The sequence below is a fragment of the Carcharodon carcharias genome, chromosome 31 (assembly GCF_017639515.1).
Source record: "Carcharodon carcharias isolate sCarCar2 chromosome 31, sCarCar2.pri, whole genome shotgun sequence".
Classification (NCBI taxonomy): domain Eukaryota; kingdom Metazoa; phylum Chordata; class Chondrichthyes; order Lamniformes; family Lamnidae; genus Carcharodon; species Carcharodon carcharias.
In genome coordinates, this window is record NC_054497.1 from 12,266,372 (window position 1) to 12,281,345 (window position 14,974).

Here is a 14,974-nt window from a genome sequence, read left to right on the forward strand (position 1 = left end):
CTATAATCGGTGGTCTTATTACTACTGAATTCAAGGCACACATCTCAAAATAAATAATAATTATAAAATAGTTGTGACAGTTGTTTTAAGTTCCCTCTGGGATTTGAACAGCTCAGCATTTACCATCTGCAGTGCCATAACAAAATTGGGAGCTCATTGCGGGATATATTTGAAATTCCTGGATTGGTTTGGAGTCGATGAATCTTAAGGTCATAAGTACGAGAAGCATTTTGAATTCAGAGTTGTTGTGAGGTTTTGCTTGGTGAGACTGCAATATGGCTTTGGCAGTTGCTAAGAATTGCCTGGGATTTGAAGTTATAGCTTTGGCTGGTTTATAAAAGGTAAATAAAACTAAGTTAATGGAATTGGCAGATAAGTTACAATTAGGGTTACCTGCAAGGGTAAGGAAATGTGATATAATTGAATCTTGGGCTACAGGAAGATATAGACAGGATGATCAAATGGGCAGATAAGTGGCAGATGGAATTTAACCCTGAAAAGTGTGAGGTAATACACTTTGGAAAGAGTAATTTGACAAGGAAGTGTTCAATGAACGGCATGACACTAGGAAGTTCTGAGGAACAAAGGGGCCTTGGCGTGTGTATCCATAGATCTCTGAAGGCGGAGGGGCATGTCAGTGGGGTGGTGAAAAAGACATATGGGACACTTGCCTTTATCAATCAAGGCACAGATTACAAAAGTATGGAGGTCATGTTGGAGTTGTATAGAAGTACTGCTGAAGTACTGTGTGCAGTTCTGTTCACCACATTATAGGAAGGATGTGATTGCACTGGAGGGGGTGCAGAGGAGATTAACCAGGATGTTGCCTGGGATGAAACATTTAAGTTATGAAGAGAGTTTGGATAGACTTGGGTTGTTTTCGTTGGAGCAGAGAAGACTGAGTGGCGACCTGATCGAGGTGTACAAGATTCTGAGGGGCATGGACAGGGCGGATAGGGAGCAGCTGTTCCCCTTAGTTGAAGGGTCAGTCACAAGGGGGCATAAGTTCAAGGTGAGGGGCAGGAGGTTTAGTGGGGATGTGAGGAAAAACATTTTTACCCAGAGGGTGGTGACGGTCTGGAATGCGCTGCCTGGGAGGGTGGTGGAGGCGGGTTGCCTCACATCCTTTAAAAAGTAACTGGATGAGCACTTGGTAAGTCATAACATTCAAGGATATGGGCCAAGTACTGGTAAATGGGATTAGGTAGGTAGGTCAGGTGTTTCTCACATGTCAGTGCAGACTCGATGGGCCAAAGGGCCTCTTCTGCTCTGTGATTCTGAAGGTATAGCACAGCATTTGAAATTGTAAGGAATACTTGAGAGACTGAGTTCTCCAAGGGGTAGTTCATTGGAATGGGCTCAAATTCAGTCGCAGATGGATAAACATGAGGTAGGGGCAGCAGAAGAAGAAAGGAAAGAGAAAGGGCATTTCAAAGAAAACAGGCAGAAAGGCAGGAAAGAGAAAATGACAGAGAGAGAGAATTCCAGCTTAGAATGCTGGCAGTTAAAAAAGAGACACCAGGAGGTGAGGAAGGACTTATTTCCAGATCAGAACCCAGTTTAAATTTGTACAAGCTCTTCCAAAGTTTGAGGAAAGAGATGTTGAAGCATTCTTTATTTCATTTGAGAAGATAGCTAAACCGATAAAATGGCCGGAGGAAAACTGGACATTCTGGTTGCAATCTAGATTGTTGGGTACAGCACGTGAGGTTTATGCTTCGTTGTCAGCAGAAATGTCGGTGAATTATGATGTGGTAAAAAAGTCTATTCTGATTGCATATGAGTTGGTTCCTGAGGCGCACAGGCAGAAATTTAGGAATATGAGAAAACAGCCTGGGCAAACTTATATTGAGTTTGAGAGAGTAAAACAAAGTAATTTTGACTGGTGGATGCAGGCATTAAAGATAGAAATGATATATGCAACTCTTAGAGAAGTAATTCTTTTGGAAGAATTTAAAGATTCAATTCCTTCGGCAATGAGAACTCATGTGGAGGAACAGGGGTTTGAAACAGTAAGACAAGCAGCAGAGATAGCTGATGATTATGAATTGGTTCATAGAGCTAAGCCTTTTTATCGTCACCCTTTTAAATCGAAGGAGGATAGAGAGTGGGAAGGCGAAAGGAAGGTGGGTACTCAGGGAAGAGAAGGAGTAGGTGGAAATTCACAGGGAGCTTTTTTTCAGAATAAAAAGGAAGGTGCGAGGTTAGAACTGACATTCAAAAATTGAGCTGTTTTCATTGTAATAAAGCCAGACACACGGAGTCAGTGTGTTGGAAATTGCAGGGAACAGCTGTTGGGATTATTGGGGTACAGGAAAACTCTGGAAGTAAAAGTGCTGTGGGTTCTGAGGTTCAGACACAGGAAAAATCAGTGGTTTGTGTACAGGTAAAACAGGAAGAATCAGTGATAGGTAAAGCAGTGGGAATGTGTTCACAATTTACCCAAGAGAATTCTGAGGAGCAGGTTGCAGGTTTTGTATGTGACAGGGAAGTCTTTCCATGTGTATAGAGTGGAGTAAATATATTAACCTTTTAAGAGACACGGGGATTCGTCAATCCTTGATGCTGTGGGATAGTGATATTTGTTGTTCAGAGGGAGTATTGCAGGAGCAGGTGATAATAAGTGGGGTTCATGGAGATGCTAAAGCTATTCCATCATGGAAGGAACATTTAAAGAGTAAAGAGGAAACAGGCAAAGTGATTATTGGGGTTGTGCAAAAATTTCCAATTGCAGGGGTTCAATTTATTCTGGGTAATGATATAGCTAGGTCACAGATGTGACTGATGCTTATGGTAGTTGAGCAGCCTGTAGAAGTGTTTTCAACAGAGGTGTTGCAGAGGGAGCATCCTGGATTGTTTCCAGATTGTGTAACAACAAGATCACTGGGTCATGGGTTGAAACAAGAAGAATGGGAAGTTCAAAAGCAGAGAGAAGGTGTGAAAGTCCAAATAGCTGGCACTGTGTTTGATAACATTGTTCAGGAGGAAAGAACAGAGGGCAAAGCAGTTGAGGCGTTTAACTCAAGGCTGTTAGTGGAGTTACAGAAAGGGGGCATAGCGGTAATGTCACTGGGCTAATAATTCAGAGGCCCAGGCTCACAGGTCTGAGGGATATGGGTTCAAATCACACCATGGCAGACTGTGGAATTTAAATTCAATTAATAAATCTGGAATATAAATCTAGTCTCAGTAATAATGGTGACCATGACAACAATCGTCACTGTAAGCCCTTTAGGGAAGGAAATCTTCCATCATTTCCTGGTCTTGCCTACATGTAACTCCAGACCCACAGCAATGTGGCTGACTCTTAACTGCCCTCTGAAATGGCCTAGCAAGTTATTCAGTTCAAGGGCAGTTAGGGATGGGCAACAAATGCTGGCCTTGCCAACGACGCTGACATCCCATGAAAGAATAAATATAAGAAAAGGAAATAGAGACACTGGAAAGGGTGCAAAAGAGATTTACAAAGATAATACCAAAACTTCAAAGTTATGCCCATCAGGAAAGGATGAACAGGCTGGGTCTCTTTTCTCTTAAAGGAAGAGGCTAAGGGGTGATCTAATAGAAGTCCTTAAAATTCTGAAAGGCTTTGATCGAGTGGATACAGAGAGAATGTTTCCTCTTGTGGGGAACAGCAAGCTAGAGATCAGCAATATAAGATTGTCACCAAGAAATCCAATAGGAATTCAAAAGAAACTTCTTTACTCAGAGGGAGAGAGAAAGTGAAACTCACTACTACAAATTGTGGTTTAGGCGAATAATATTGATGCTTTCAAGGGGAAGTTAGATAAACACATAAGGGAGAAGGGAATAGAGGGTTTCGGTGATAGAGTTAGAAGAGGAAGAATGAGAGGAGACTCGAGTGGAACATAAAAACCAGTGGTTGGGCTGAATGGCCTGTTTCTGTGCCAGATATTCTACGTACTCCTGTGTAAAAACTGGATACTGCAAAAAATTCAGGACTAGAGTGATTTCTCAAACTAGTATCAACTACTTAGATATATTGGAGAGAAATTTCCCTTCCCCTCAAACTGGCCTGGGTTTTTTTAATTGGCTCTCTCAGGACATTAGTGAACCAGGTGGGGTTTTACAACAATTGATGATAGTTATCATGGTCACCATTATCACTGAGACTAGCTTTATATATTGAATTTAAATTCCACTGGCTACTGTGGTGGGATTTGAACCCATGTTCCCTGGAGTATTAGCCTGGGTCTCTGAATTATTAGTCCAGTGAAATTACCACTACACTACCATCTCCTCCTTTCTATAATACGGCAACCAGAATTGTTTGCAGTACTCCACATCTACAGGACACTAGTTAGACCTCAGCTGGAGTATTGTGTACAGTTCTGGGTGCCACACTTCAGGAAGGATGTGAACGCATTGGAGAAAGTGCAGAAGAGGTTTACAAAAATGGTTCCAGTGATGAGAAACCTCAGCTATGAAGATAGATTGGAGAAGTTGGGACTGTTTTACTTGGAGAGGAAAAGGTTAAGAGGAAGTTTGATAGAGGTGTTCAAAATCAAGAGGGGGCTGAACAGAGTAGAAGAAGAGAAGCTGTTCCTGATCGTAAAAGGATCGAGAACGAGAGGGCACAGATTTAAAGTGATTTGCTTTGCAAAAGAAGCAAATGCAATGTGAGAAAAAACTTTCACAGTGAGTGGTTTGGGTCTGGAAGGCACTACCTGGAAGTGTGGCACAGGCAAGTTCAAACAAAGCATTCAAAAGGGCATTAGATGATTATTTAAAGAGAAACAATGTGCAGGGTTATGGGGAAAAAACAGGAGAATGGCACTAAGTCATAATGCTCACTCAGAGAGCTGGTACAGACATAGTGGGCCGAATGGCCTCCTTCTGCACCATAATAATTCTGTGATTCTGCAACACGCTTTAGGGTGATTTTAGAATGGTATGGTGTTTATATTGTGATTCATGTGATGTGGGACAAGCTGGGGAGCCAGGAGGTCCTTATCTGACTGTCATTGTTCATATTTTTGCATAAATAAATGTTAGTATTCTACAATACACACAGATGCCACAACAGGGACGTGGAACAACAGAATGATACAGCACAGAAGAGGGCCATTCATCCCATCATGTCTGACCCAGCTCTTTGAAAGAGCTATACAATTAATCCCATTCTCCTGCTCCTTTCCCAAGGATTTTGTTTTTAAGGATTTATCCAATTGCCTTATCAGAGTTACCACTGCCCTTTCATGCAGCACTTGCCAGCTCATCATCTCTCATTGCACACATTCAATGCCCCTCTGGTTCTTTTCTGTGCCTTCTGGCTTCTGATGCTTCTGCCACTGGCAGCATTTCTTCCCCTTATCAAATCCCTTCTTCCCTTACATTGCCTGCCCGGTGCCAGGGTTAAGAACAAATCCTCTGGGCTGGAAAGGAACTTGAGGTAGGAGGGGGAGGATCCAGTTGCCATGCTCCACATTAGGTACCAGCAACCTACGTAGGGCTAAGAGGGAGCATGCTGAGGGAATATGAACAGCTAGCGGCTAAACCAAACAGCAGGACCACATAGGTAATAATCTCTGGATTACATCCTGAGCAACAAGCAAATTGGCTTCGGGTAAATAAGATCAGAGAGTTGAATGCGTGGCTCAAAGGTTGGCATGGGAGGAATGGGCATCAATGCATGCGGCATTGGCACCAGCATTGGGGAAAGGTGGTGCTTACCATTAGGATAGGCTTCACTTGAACAGCATTGGGACCAGTATCTTGTTGAGTTGTATAACCAGGGCTGTAGAGAGTGTTTTGATCTAAATGGTGCAAGATCTGGGGGGGCAGGGTGGGGGAGGGGGATGGTAGTTGAAGTGAGGGGAAATTTAGAATGTTGCAGAGGAAGGCCAAGGCAATAGTGTAGGATAGCGATATGGGTATTGATAACCAGAGTGAAACAGGAAGGGAAAGAACATAAAAACTTAAGAGTGCACCAACAAATAGGGTCAGAGTAGGGAAAAATTGTAAAAATCTAGAATTAAAGTCATTTTCATCTGAATGCACACAGCATTTATAACAAATAGATGAATGGATACCACAAATATAAATAAACAGATATGATCTGATAGTCATTAGGGAAACATGGGCGCAAGGTGACCAATGTTGGGAACTGAATATTCAGGGGTATTTGACATTTTGGAAGAATAGGTAAGAAGGAAAAGGAGGTGGGGTAGCTCTGTTAATAAAGGATGAAATCAGTACAGTACTGAGATATGATCTTGGCTCGGAAGATCAAGATGTAGAATCTGTCTGGGTGGAGATAAGGGACAGCAAAGGAAAGAAGTCACTGGTGGGAGTAGTTTATAGGTCACTTAACAGTAGCTACACTGTAGGATGAAATATAAATCAAGAAATCATGGGGGCTTGTAAGAAAGGAACTGCATAATTGTGGACAACTTCAATCTTCATATGGACTGGACAAATCAAAAGGGCAAAGATAGCTTTGAAGACAAGTTCATAGGGATAGTTTCTTAGAACAATATGTTGTAGGACAATCAGGAAACAGGCTATTTTATCTGGTAATGTATAATGAGACAGGATTAATTAATGACCCCATAGTAAAGGATTCCCTAGGGAAGGGTGACCATAACATGATAGACTTTCACAATTGGTTTGAGGGTGAGAAACTTGGGTCTGAAAGTAGAGTTTTGAACTCAAATAAAAGCAATTACAACGGTATAAAGATGTAGTGGACTAGAGTGAACTGGGAAAATAAATTAAAAGGGAAGACAGTAGAGAATCAGTGGCAGACATCTAAGGAGATAACTCAACAAAGGCATATCCCATTGAGAAAAAAAGACTCTGCAAGACAGATGAACCATCTATGGTTCACCAAGGACAGTAAGAATGGAATCAAGTTTAAAGAAAAAGCATAAAATTTTGCAAAGATTAGCGGTAACCCGTGAGAGTGGAAAATTTTAGAAACCAGCAAAGGATGACTTAAAAAGAAATAAGAGGGAGACAATTGATTGCAAGGGTAAACTAGCAAGGAAAATATAAACAGACAATAAGGACTTCCGCAAGTCTATGAAAACGGAGAGAGTAGCTGAATAGTACATTGGTCCTTTAGTGGATGAGACTGGGGAATTAACAAGGGGAAACAAGTAGTGTCTTTTGAGCGAACAAAAAGCATCCCAATGATAGTAGAAAATCAGGGAACAAAGGGAGGGAGGAACTTAAAACAATCATCACTAGAGAAAAAGTGTTTAGCAAACTAATGGAGCTAAAGGCTGACAAGTCCCTGGACCTGATGGCATGCACCCTAGTGTCCTAAAATAAGTGGCTACAGAGATAGTGGGTCCATAGACTTTATCCTTCCAAAATTCTCTAGCTTCTGAAAAGGCCCCAGCTGGCTGGAAAACGGCAAACATGACACCCCTATTTGGGAATGGAGGGACAAGAAAGCAGGAAAATACAGACCAGTTAGCCCAACATTTTTAATATTGGAAAAATGCCGGAATCCATCATAAAAGGAGTAACAGCAGGACATTTAGAAGATCATAATAAAACAATGTCAACTCTGCTTGATTGGATGAAAGGGATATTGTGTAAGACAAGTTAATGAATTAATTAGAGTTCTTTGAGAATGTAACAAGCAGAGTGGATAAAGGGGAGCCAGTAGGTGTAGTGTACTTAGATTTTCAAAAGGCATTTGATAAGATACCACATAAAAGGTTATGCACAAGATAAGAGCTTATGCTGTTAGGGGTATTATATTAGCAGAGATTGAGGATTGGCTAAACAACAGAAAATAGAGAGTTGGGGATAAATAGGTCACTTTCAGGTTGGCAAACTGTAATGAGTGGAGTGCTACAGGAATTAGTGCTGGGGCCTCAACTATTCACCAAGGCTCTTTCCACAGCACCTTCCAAAACCATGACCACTAGCATCTAGAAGGACAAGGGCAGCAGATAGATGGGAAAACCACCACCTATAAGTTCCCTTCCAAGTCACTCACCATCCTGACTTGGAAATATATCGCCGTTCTTTCAATGTCGCTGGGTCAAAATCCTGGAACTCCCTCCCTAACAGCACTGTGGGTGTACCTACACCACATGGACTGCAGCAGTTCAAGATGGCAGCTCACCACCAACTTCTCAAGGGCAACTAGAGGTGGGCAATAAGTGCTGGTCTAGCCAGCAAAGCCCACATTCCATGAATGATAAAAAAACATTTACGATCTATATTAATGGTTTAGATGGAAGGATCAACTGTATTGTAGCCAAATTTGCTGATGATACAAAGGTAGGTGGGAAAGCAAGTTGTGTGAAGAGCACAAAGAGTCTGCAAAGGGATAAAGGGAGGTTAAATGAGTGGGCAAAAAATTTTCCAGGTGCAGTATAATGTGGGTCCATGTGAGGTTGTTCACTTTGGTAAGAAGAATAGCAAAGCAGAATATTATTTAAATGGAGAGAGTCTTAATAATGCAGCAGTACAAAAGGGCTCTGGGTGTCCTTTTTCATGAAACACAAAAAGCTAGCATGCAGGTACATCAAGTAATTAGAAAGGCAAATGGAATGTTAGCATTTATTGTAAGGGGATTGACGCATAAAAGTAGGAAATTTTGCTACAACTATACAGGGAATTTGTGAGACCGCATCTAGAATACTGCAGACAGGTTTGGTCCCCTTGTTTAACTGGGGACATACTTACATTGGAAGCTGTTCAGAGAAGATTCACTAGGCTGATTCCTGGGATGAAGGGGTTGTCTTATGAGGAAAGGTTGAGCAGGTTGGCCTTATTCTCACTGGAGTTTGTAAAAATGAGTCAAGGGTTATTGGGGACAGGCAGGAAAGTGGAGTTGAGGCCACAATCAGATCAGCCATGATCTTATCAAATGGCGGAGCAGGCTTGAGGCCTTGTGGCCTACTCCTGCTCCTATTTCTTTTAAACAACTCCAACAAATTTCCTTGACCTCCTCTGCTCTTAGGAGAACAACCACAGCTTCTCCAGTCTCTCCACATCAGTGAAGTTGCTCATCCCTGGTACCATTCTGGTAAATCTTCTCTGCACCTTCTCTCCTGAACTCTGAGTTCCTTCCTAAAGGGTGGTGCCCAAAATTAGCCACAATATTCCAGCTGGGGCCTTAACAACATGTTATAAAGGTTTAGTAAATCTTCCTTTCTTTTATACTCTATGCCTCTACTTTATAATGGCAAGGATACTGTAAAATATACTCATACTGCTATTCTTTGTAATACCCATGGGTATGCTATGTCCCATAAAGTATTATACTTAAACACTGCTATTCTCTAAAATATGCACAGGGAATAAATACTATTTCCTAGAATAGCCACTGTGTCTTATAGTTTCCATGTGCACCATGATTCCTTACAATATACTCAAGGGCTATTATTCCTTATAATATGCACAAGGACTGTGATAGTCATTAATATACACAGGAACTTATATCCTCTACAAAATACAGAATCTCTAATATTCAAAGAGGCCATTCTTCTCTAGAATACACAGTGATTTTCTCATATGCACAGTTGTTATATACTTTACAGTCTATAATATTATATACAGTCTATAATGTATACTTAGGCTGTTATTCCCTATATACCCACAATACTTCCTATTGTAGGGGCTACTATCTCATATGACATACACTATGGCTGGTATTCCTTATAAGTGTTCACAGGGCTGCTTTTTTAAAGATATAAGGGCTAGAGTAGGTTATTCAGCCCCTCGAGCTTGCTCTACTATTCAATAAGGTCTTGGCTGACCAGGGCTCAACTACCCCATTCCCATATCCCTCGATTCCATTTGAGGCCGCAAAACATATTTCATTCAGCTTGAAGATACTCTGCAATTGAACATCCACAGCCTCAGGGGCAGTGAATTCCAGAGATTCACAACCCGCTGTGTGGAGGTATTTCTCAGTCCAAAATGGTTGGCCCTTTAATCCGGAGACTGTGACCCTGTGTCCTGAATTCTCCAGCCAGGGGGACACAGCCTCTTAGCATCTACCCTGTCAAGCCCCCTCAGAATCGCAAATGTTTCAGTGAGATCGCCTCTAATTCTTCCAAACTCCAGAGAATATAACGCATGCTCATAATACACATAAGAATACTATTCTCCATTACTTGCTCTTTATGATACGCACAGAGGCTATTTCCTAGAATACACCCGATATTTGTGGGTTTGTGCATGGGGAAGGCAGGTTAATTCTTAACACTGGCTGGTCAAACGGCTGTGATCTCGGAGCATGAGGACCGTAAGAGGTGTGATAACCAGGAGGACACCGGCTGATCTCAGCGGGCGAGACAACAGTGATGCTGCAGCACAGGGTCACAAGCCAAATAGCATTCTGTTCCCTGAATAACTTCCACCCACACATTATCAGCCTGAATGATTTATTTCTCGATGAAGCTTTCGAGGCTGAGCTCCGTGAGGGAGGAGGCTGGAAGCGGAGGATGTTACGGATTCACGTGGTCAATGATGTTGTAGTTTTACAAGTTGCTGTGTTTGCCGAAGGGAGGGAGAGAGAGAGAGAGAGGGAGAATTTCTGTACTGGATTCCTAGCAGACAAAAAAAAAAAGCATTCAGCTGTCCCGAGGGCTTCTCTCATAGCTAACACAACAGTTATCCGAGCTAGAGGGAGTGTGATGTAAGAGAGTTTCTTCTCAACTAATTTAAGAAAGGCTTGCACTTACATAACACCTTTGACCTCAGGATATTCCACAGTACTTGAAAGCCAATTAATTAGGTTTGAAATGACATGTAGAAAACATGGAAGCCAAATCGTCCGCAGCAAAGCTCCCAAAAATAACCAAGTAACAATAACCAAATCATGTTTTTCTAAGTGATGTTGGTTGAGGGATAAATATCGGCCAGGACAAGGGGTGGGGGGGGGGGGGGGGGGGGCGCCACTGTTTAAGCACCATCTCATTTTTGGCGTTGGATCCAACAGATTATGTGACACGTTCTTTTGCAACGAGTGAGTAAAGCTCGCTTGAATTCAGCCCTGAGGTTTCACACTCACTTTCTTAACGGAAGATGCCAGAGCTGAGCTGTAACTAAACACTTCTGATGTCAAATTTCCCCGGCACTTGGAGCAACTGAACCGCAATAACCAGGCGCGTGTAGCCCAAGACTAAATTCCGCCCTCCTCCTGATGGTGGAAGTTGGGGCTCGGTGTATAACACTATCCCATTGCCGAGTTAGTGGTTCAAAACCCACTCGAGGCACTAGAACCAGCAATCTAAAGTGGAACTTCAGTGCCAGTGCTGAGGGAGTGCTGCACTTCCTGAGGTGCTGTCTCTCAGGTGAAATGTTAAACTGAGACCCCACCGCGCTCTCGGCTGTCTCAGGTGGATCCCTGTCGCGTTATTTTGAAGCAGAGCAGGGGAATTATCCCCCATATCCTGGCCAATATTTAATCATTCCCCCCCCCCACCCCCCCACCCCCCCCACCACCACCACCCACCATCGACATCGCCATAAAGTAAATAATCTGGTCATGATCACATTTGTTGTTTGAGGGGGATCTCGCGGGCGCCTTTCCTCCATTGCAACACTTCAAAAAGTACTTCACTGGCCCCAAACTGCTTTGGGGCTTTGTGAAATGTGCTATCGGCCTTTTTAGCAAGCACCTTCATGTGTTTAGCAACTAATTCTTCATGTTCCAAGTTTCTCATTCTCCACACTTGGAAAAAGCAGGTATTTTTTAAACAAGTTTAATGTCTCTCTCTTAAGACAGCACTGTCAATATGAGAGACTATCAGCAGCAAGAGCTGCGATCAACACAACAGATGTATTTGAACTCATGTATTTCCATCCATTGTTTCATCTCTGCCTTTTAGCCTATTTCGATCCCTTCCCCCCATCCCACCCCCACTAGGGCTATCTGTACCTTTATCATCACATTCCTTAGATAATATCACCACCTTCAACACCTCTTTGTCCTTTTGTCTGTGACATCTTTTGGTTATCTCCATCTCTCACTGGCCCTCTATCCAGCTCTACCTGTCCCACACCCCCCTTAACCCAGCTTATATTTCACCTCCTATTTTCCCTTAGTTCTGTTGAAGAGTCACATGGACTCAAACGTTAACGCTGTTCCTCTCTGCAGGTGCTGCCAGACCAGCTGAGTTTTCCCAGGTATTTTTGTTTTTGTTGTGAGCAGAACAACGTGACAGGTTACAACCCCACACTGAACTAGGCCTTTAATTTAGGGGAATTTGGGGGGGTGGGGGGAGGGGGAGGAGGGCGAATAGGTGGAAATATCTTACGCTTTTCAGGACTGTGTCTCGGTCTGAATGACTGGGGCCTGATGAGAGATATTACCTTTATAAATACATACTGCACATCAACAGATCCTGGCCAGTGCACTTTTCACAAACAGCAAGTCACGAATTCCTTAAACATGTTCAACCACACTGCCCTGGTCTCCACACTATATTGATAGTCCACTCTTTAAATATGTATAATTACAGAAAACTTATAGAGTACAGAATCAATACACTGCCCAAATCCAGTGTTGATGCTTCACACCAGCCTCCTCCCACCCACTTCATCTCATCCCATTAAAATAATTTTCTATTCCTCTCTCCTTCATGTGTACACCTTTAAGTGCAGCAATGTTATTTGCCTCAATCACTCCCTGTGGTAGCAAGTTTCACATTCTCACCACTCTCTGCGTAATGAAGTTTCTCCTGAATTCTCCTTGGAGTTATTAATGACTAACTTAACATCCCCTAGCGTTGGTGTCACAAGCACAAGTAGAAACATTTTCTCTACTTAAAACCTACTGAATCTTCTCAATTTTAAATACCTCTAGCAGGTCACTCCTCAGCCTTCCCTTTTCGAAAGAAAAGAACCTCAGCTCGTATCTTGATTTGGCTAACCATCGATTTAACCCTTTGGGTTAAGTCTGTACCTGTCAGTAACTGTTGGAGGTGTTAACAGTAGTAATGCACCTTTTGGAATTGCAATGGGATTTGAAGTTCAGTGAACGAGATGCCTCATTTCGTGCTGCAGTGGGGAAATGTTGCAGTTTTCTTTCCCCTCTCTCTCTCTCTGCATTACTGGTTTGTAGAATGTGGAAACCTGCTCCCTCTCTCTCAGTACAGCTACAAAACTGCTGGCGCTGTGATAATTAATCGGCAGAATTGCTACCACTGCTAAATTCTTGCCGCAACCTCCAATTCTGCAACAGCGCGGTCCTGCCCCCTGCCGGTCCACGGTGGAATTTAAATGCGTCTTTTGTCCCTTAAAACAAATCTCCACATCTGCAATTGCAGATCTATTTTGCTTTCCGTGTTGTTTCCTACCTCCATTTTATTCTTTCCCCATTCAGATTTTTGCTCTCTCCTCCTTTCATCTCTTCCTGTTATTGTTCGCCTCTCCCTTCCCCGCTTTTTTCTTTAAGTTTTAATTCATTCTTGTTCCTACACACATTCTTCATTCCCTAATTTATTTGCCTCTCCTTTTCCACTTAGTTCTTAATTCGTCCTTTTCACTCCGCGCATATATTTTAATTGGTCCCCTCGCTAATTGAAAAGGATAAAACTTTCAATCCAATCTGGATCGATGATGTAAGTAATTACTGTATCCACAGAACAGGCAGGTCTCTCTCTCTCTCTCACTCTCTCTCACTTAGAGGTCTCACTTTTTAGTCATTTTCTAGCTCAGTTTTCTCTGTCTGTTCCTTATTTCCCCTGTCTCAGCTGTATATCTTCACTCCTCCACCAGCGCCCCCCCCCCCCACCCCCCGACAACACAGAACCCCACTACCAGATACCAGAGAGAGGGGAAACACACCTCCATTCACCATAAGCAAGAGAGAACACAGTTCCCCGGGAACACAAACAGACCTAATTCCAACGCAGTTTTTTTTTTTAAAAACACACATAAAACATTACCCGGGCAGCTTTGGACGAATAGGGATCCTCGAACAGGGCCCAGACTTTAGGCTGGAGTCTCTTCCACCAGCCCAGTTTCCTGTTCGAGTCCTCCTGAAGACACAGCCTCTTGAGATCACCGTCCTCCTCGTCGTCCGCTTCCGGCGTCTCGAAGCTGTCCAGCGCCTCCTCGGCGTCCCTGTGCTGCCTGTAATTCATCCAACAGCATGCCTCCACATCCGTCTCGTCGATGCCCCAAAAGGCTAACTCTTCCTCAAACAGAGGTCCGCACACATCCGCCGGACAGTGAAGCTTGCCCGTCCTGTAATAGTTCAAAACATAGGCGAAGACCGAGGGGTGGCGGTCAAAAAAGAACTCGTCCGTCTTCGGGTCGTAATCAAAGTTGCTAAAAGCATCCGGCTCCGTCAGCCAGGAGAGCCTAGTCCCAGGTAAAGTCTTCAGGGTGCTCCTGTAGGTCTCATGCCTGATGCCTCCAACATTGATGACAATCTTGTCGCTCTCCTCGTTCCTGCCCATATCTCCTTTCAAACATGACTTGGAAGAAGGTTTGTTCCCTGACTTTCTCCCACGGAAAGAGGACACGCAAACTGAACTGATCATATGGGAAGGATTTTTGCCTGGGTGACAGTTTTTTTCTCTCTCTTTTTAAAGCACGTGCTCGCTCTTCGAATCACGATGCAGATAGAGTCAGGTGCACTTCGTCATTGTTTTCTCTCTCACTCTCTCTCTCTCTCCCCCCACCCCCCTCCCCCCCGAACAACCTTCACACTCTCTCTCTCTCTCACTCTGTTCTACCTCCCTGAAAATGAGAGGCTTTGGAGGGAGCTTGTAGATACGAGGATCTCTGCTGCAGCTGGAGATTGAAGTCACAGAGAGAGAGAGAGAGAGAGAGCAGTGGTGGTGGTGGTGGTGGGGGGGGGAGAGAACAGAGAAGGAAAACGATTGTCTTGTCAAAAGCAGAGACTGGATGCCAAAGTGATTTTTGCTTTTACAATCAGTTTCGTTGTGGATCTTCTTGCCTTCTCCTGGAAAACCTGCAACAACAAAACCGGGGAAAGAAAGGTGAATTTGATTTCGTCAGGTCGTGT

General features: G+C 43.2%; 1 protein-coding gene across 5 annotated transcripts in view; it reads right to left on the minus strand.

Moving 5' to 3' along the window:
- LOC121271812 (potassium voltage-gated channel subfamily C member 1-like) overlaps window positions 1-14,486 on the minus strand; it is a 63,979-nt gene extending 49,493 nt beyond the window's left edge. For all 5 annotated transcript variants that reach the window (XM_041178101.1, XM_041178097.1, XM_041178099.1 and 2 more), the window contains exon 1: window positions 13,887-14,486. In XM_041178101.1, the coding sequence (XP_041034035.1) occupies window positions 13,887-14,486 (600 nt within the window). The remainder of the gene's footprint in view (window positions 1-13,886) is intronic.
- Window positions 14,487-14,974: the final 488 nt, after the last annotated feature.